General features: G+C 47.6%; 1 protein-coding gene and 1 long non-coding RNA gene across 4 annotated transcripts in view; one reads left to right on the forward strand and one right to left on the reverse strand.

Annotated features, from left to right (window-relative positions):
• The window catches only part of LOC115071954, a 3,454-nt gene extending 2,563 nt beyond the window's left edge, over positions 1-891 (reverse strand). Inside the window, exon 1 of the long non-coding RNA XR_003851019.1 lies at positions 806-891. This is a non-coding gene — a long non-coding RNA (uncharacterized LOC115071954). The remainder of the gene's footprint in view (positions 1-805) is intronic.
• Seh1l (SEH1 like nucleoporin) overlaps positions 844-5,142 on the forward strand; it is a 25,688-nt gene continuing 21,389 nt past the window's right edge. For all 3 annotated transcript variants that reach the window (XM_017800486.2, XM_017800487.2, XM_029568069.1), the window contains exon 1: positions 844-1,324. In XM_017800486.2, coding sequence (XP_017655975.1) covers positions 983-1,324 — 342 coding nt within the window. In that variant the 5' untranslated portion in view covers positions 844-982. The remainder of the gene's footprint in view (positions 1,325-5,142) is intronic.

The raw sequence follows: 5,142 nt of genomic DNA on the forward strand, positions 1-5,142 counted from the left end.
TTTTTTTTTTTTATTTGTTTTATCATGCCTCACTTTCTTGTTGGCTCATTTTCCAACTGTCTTCCGTATATTCACTCCCCTGACCCAATCTTTCACTATCTCCCATATCTTATGTAAAGTTTTACATAACTTTAACACTTAAACCCTCTTGACTGCCTTTAAGAAAAGAACAAAAAAGCCCCAAACTTAAAACTGTAACCTTTTATAGATTGTTATCTCTTGGGTTTCACCGAATCTCCTGATTTGGGTACTTTGCATCTTGGGCCTCTCTCTATCGTTTTTTTTTTTTTGTTTGTTTGTTTTTGTCTTTTTGAAGCAGGGTCTTCCTGTAGCCCTAGCTGTCCTGGAACTCACCATGTATACCAGGCTGGCCTTCAACTCAAGAGATCCACCACTCCCTGCTTCTCTATTGGTTTTTTAAAAAATTAGTCATTTTTATTTTGTGTCTTAAGTGTTTTGCCTGCATGTACGCTGTGTGCCACATGCAACGCCCACAGAAACCAGAAGAGGACGTTGGATCCCCTTGAACTACTGTTAGCCACTACGTGAGTGTGGGAACCAATCCCAGGCCGGTGCTCTTAACAACTAAGCCATTTCTCCAGGCCCCTGTGCAGACTATTTTAGCTTGTTTCATTGACTTCTACATTGAAGACTGGCTCCATGCAAGTCTCATTTTGGGTCCTGCCATCCACTTAGGTGACTTAAATGTACAGAACCACCATCTCATTTCTATTATTTCTTTATTCCAGTTCTGGTTCTGCTGACTTTCGAGCCTGTTCTACTTGTGACATCTTTAAACACTGACCACTGCTTCAGGTCCAACTTGTGCAGGCACTTGGCGCTCAAGGAGCTGGACCCCTAAGCCATATTTCTTGTGGCGTCTCCATCCTTAGCTGCTCAGCAGAGTTCCCGGTCCAGATCCGCACCTCAACGTCTCCACTCGCTCTGTGCACCCCTTACGTGTCGGCTGGCAGTCATCCCCATGTGGACAAGAACCGAGTGGGGCCGGCCGGTGCTCCGCTTTTGCAACTTCTCCAGTCCGCAGTCGCAGAGCCCCTCCGCTGGGTCTCCAAGCAGGCTCCGCCCGCGCAGGGCGGGTCCGGCGGGCGTAGCGCGCCGACGTGCCTTACGCGCCCCCGCGGCCGGCCGGTGGCTGTGGGCCACACCACCGCCCTCTTGGAGGCGGGCGGGGCAGAAGGCGGCGGCGGAAGCCATGTTTGTGGCTCGCAGCATCGCGGCGGACCATAAGGACCTTATTCATGATGTCTCTTTCGACTTCCACGGGCGCCGGATGGCCACCTGCTCCAGCGACCAGAGCGTCAAGGTGCGCAAAGCGCCCCGGGCCTGGCACGGAGGGAAGGGAGGCCGCGACGGGACGGGACCCGTTCTGACCTAGGCGCACGTCGCTCACACGAGGCCTGCGTCTGGGGCGCCGTCGCCCCGGAAGCGGCGAGTCCTCCCCGCCCGCGGATTGTGGGGTCACGGCGGTCTGGCGCCCGGCGTTCGTGCTGCGCCTGCGCGGGCCAGGTTTTTTTTTTTTTTAATGCTAGGCGCGCACCATCGCCGGGGCCCTGGGCGCACGCGCGTGCGGGGCTTCGGTATGGGACCTGGTAGACCCCAGCCGGTCCGTGGTCCTGCTCGAGGCCTTCCTCTGGGTCGGTGGGGATGTCTTTTTCTTTTGGCAGTGTGTGCCTTAGTTCGGTGGGCTTCGCCGTGTTCCCTTCTGGGGAGGGGGTCACCTCTGCTGGGGTTCACATCACAAGTTCACTTTGTTTCGCCATGAAGGGAAGTACAAACTGGTTCATGCAGCACAGTTCTGTGCTTTCTTCTGATTTTGAGACAGGGTCTCCCTGTAGCCCCAGATGCCCTGAAACTCGATATGTAGACCAGATTGGCCTCTGTCTCAACGGAGATCCGCCTGCCTCTGCCTCCTGAGTGCTGAGTGCGTGGGCCACCACACCTGACTGGTGTGATTTTTTATCGTTTTGTTTGTTTTTGAGGCAGGGTCTCCTTGTAGCAGCAGCCGGCCAGGAACTTGCTTTGTAGACCTGGTTGGCCTTGATCTCACAGATCCATTTGCTGGGATTAAACGTGTGCGACACCACACCAGTGGGCTAGTGTGATTCATAAAATGTTTAGTATCACTTTAAAAATTTCATGTGAAGCCGGGCGTGGTGGCGCACGCGTGTAGTCCCAGCACTTGGGAGGCAGAGGCAGGCGGATCTCTGTGAGTTCAAGGGCAGCCTAGCCTGGTCTACATAGTGATTCCCAAGACAGATGGGGCTACAGGGAGACCCTGCTTCAAAAAGACCAAAAAAAAACCCCAACAACAACAAAAAAAACATGTGAATAGTTACCTAGTTTTATTATTTATATTGAGACATAGTTTCGCACTATGTGCTGTGGCTTAGTTGACCTGGCACCGTGTAGCCCAAGCTGGCCTTGAACTCTGGGCAGTCTTTGTGCCACAGCTCCTGAGTACTGGGATTACAGGCATGAGTTACCAGTGAGTGAGTTACCAGTTGGGGCCAGAGGTTGATGAGGGTCTCCAAATAAACCTGGAACTCCTGGATGGCTAGCCATTGAACTCTGGGGATCCACTTGTCTCTGCCTCCACCACCTATAGAGTTATAGGCATGTGTTGCCATGTCTGATTTGTCATGTCTATTGTGGATCTGAACTCAAGTTCTCATGCTTGCACAGGAGGTATTTTACCTACTAAGCCATCACTCCAACCCTAATGTCTTAGTGACTTGTAGACAGATGATATGGAAATTCTACCAGATAGCTTGCTGGGGTCCTTTTGCACTACTCAAATTGTGTGGAAGGCAAGAAGCTCTTGAAAGGCATTTTGGCAGCTTGTTTCTCTTGGTTGGCAGCAGTAGGCAGGTGGGAGTAGTGTCTCTAGTCTTGTGGTTGTCCATGCTTTATCAGGACTCTTCGCTGAACAAGTGTTGTAGCTCCTGTGTAGGCCTAGGAGGTTGGAATTCCTCAGTCCTATACAGGAGCTAGTGCTCTAATGTTTGTGTAGGCCTAGCAAGGTGGGATTCCTTGGCTTTTAACACTGGCTAGTGTTACAGCTGTTGGCCTGTGGTCAGAGATCCTTGGGCTCTATGGAGCTCTCTTAGCAACCAAGGCCTGCAGTTTCTTTTCTCTGGAATTTTACAGCTATTAATCCTCAGTCTCAGCTCTCTGCCTTCTCTTGCTGTCCTTTTACTTTCCATTACTACCTTCTTCCTGTCTTGACTGTTCTTGAACTGCTACCTCAGCTGTCAAGCAGCTAACTGCCTCTACAGCTTGGCCCTTTGACTGCTCAGCTGTCAAAGCTGCTGCTGCTCTACTGCCTTGGTAGCTGCCCCTCTGCTGTTTCTGCTGATGGCTTTAGTGTTAACCAGGTCAACCTATGCTATTGAAAGGAGGCAAGGAAATACCACTCCAGAGAAGCCTTTTACCAGGCTTGGTTTAACAGCAGGGGAGGTAGGGCAGGAGAGTGGTCCTAGCTGACACATTGACTGCCTGAGCAGTCTGCTTATATCCAGAGAAGGGTTCTGGGAGCCATCATAGTCCTGGATCTCTGGCACCAGTCACAGCAGTCTCTGTCAGGTCACCAGGGGAAGTACTTTCCCTCTGGCCTAGGTGGAAATGGTTGCAGGGTAATTTAGAGTTTGTCAAAGTTGTGATAGTAAACAGCCCAGACCGCCCTGGCAGAAGCTGTGCCTTCGGGAAATGGGGAAACCAGGCTGTAGTCAGTCATATTGCAGACTTCCCGGTCACAGCTGGTGCTGTGTAAAGGGAGTGAAGCTGGCTGACAGTCCTGTTCCAGACCGCAAGTGATAGTACAACAGCTGCTGTTTGGGGAGTCAGGTTGACCTGTTCCCTACTGTCTCCTTGTTTATAGGAGCTTACAATAAGAACTTTGTTTTTTTGAGATAGGGTCTTACTATGTAGCCCAGGTAATCCTCCTGCCTCAGCCTTCCAAGTGCTAGGATTACAGCTCTACACTACTGTGTCCTGCTACAGTAAGAGTTTAAAGAACTTATTAATACTGATTTAAACAGATTTATCAATTTAATAACTGTCTAGTACCCACCAGGGTTAGGGGGTTCCCCTCTATCTCAGGAGGGTGCCCCCCCACCAAAGAAATGAATAATTAAGCAGAATAGTAACAAATTAATAGGTGTTTATATTTTACTTTTTTTATTTTTTGGCATTATGTCCATTTTGATTCAGAGTACTTTTTCTTACTGAAGAGCCATATATTTATGTACACATTTATATGTGTAGACATATTTTAAAAGAATTTTAAAAAACGTGTTTGAGTGTTTTGCACCTGTGTCTTGCAATTCCCGAGACGGTCAGAAGAGGACATTGTAACTGGAGTTACAGATAGTTTTGAGTTGCCATGTCAGCGCTGGGAACTGAACCCTGGTCCTCTGCAAGAGCAGCCAGTGTTCTTAACTGCTGGGCCATCTCTCCAGCCCCCACACAGGAGTATTTTTATTCGTGCAAGTGATAAACTTTCCTTTTAGGAAATTACATGTAAGTTCATTGCCATCTGAACACAAAATGTTTTCACCAGTCTTCTCTGTTCTTGTAAATGTTTTCACTGTCATAGTAAAGTGTATGTATGTCAAATGTTTTCACTGTTGTAGTAAAGTGTATGTATGTATGCTTTTCATGCAGAATTTTACTTCTCTCAGTACTGCTATATTATCTAATCATTGCCATTCCTAAGGTCTTAATGTGTGTTAACTGAATAGTCCTTACATTTTTTCCATTCTCCACTTACTATCAGATTGTTTAGTTGATCCTTTATTATTTAGGTTGTCAGAAGTAATGTAATAGAAAAAAACTTCATTAATAGCATTTTATATACTTTAAATGATTTCTTTAGGCTAATTCCAAAAGAGAAATTATCAAATATTTTTTAGAATTGGCAAATTGCTCCTTTTCTTTTCCAGATTGTACCTTTTTTGGGTGCTGAATCTCAAATACAGGGCCTCTCACATGCAGGCAAACTGTTGACCAGTGAGCTATACCCTTAGCCAAGGTTGTACGATTTTACATTGTCAGAGTAGTGATTTGATAGCATCATTGCCCAGGTTGGACATTATCATTAATTTTTTTTTTTTTTTTGGGGGT

The sequence above is a fragment of the Nannospalax galili genome, unplaced genomic scaffold (genome assembly GCF_000622305.1).
Source record: "Nannospalax galili isolate Female #2095 unplaced genomic scaffold, S.galili_v1.0 scaffold700, whole genome shotgun sequence".
NCBI lineage: Eukaryota > Metazoa > Chordata > Mammalia > Rodentia > Spalacidae > Nannospalax > Nannospalax galili.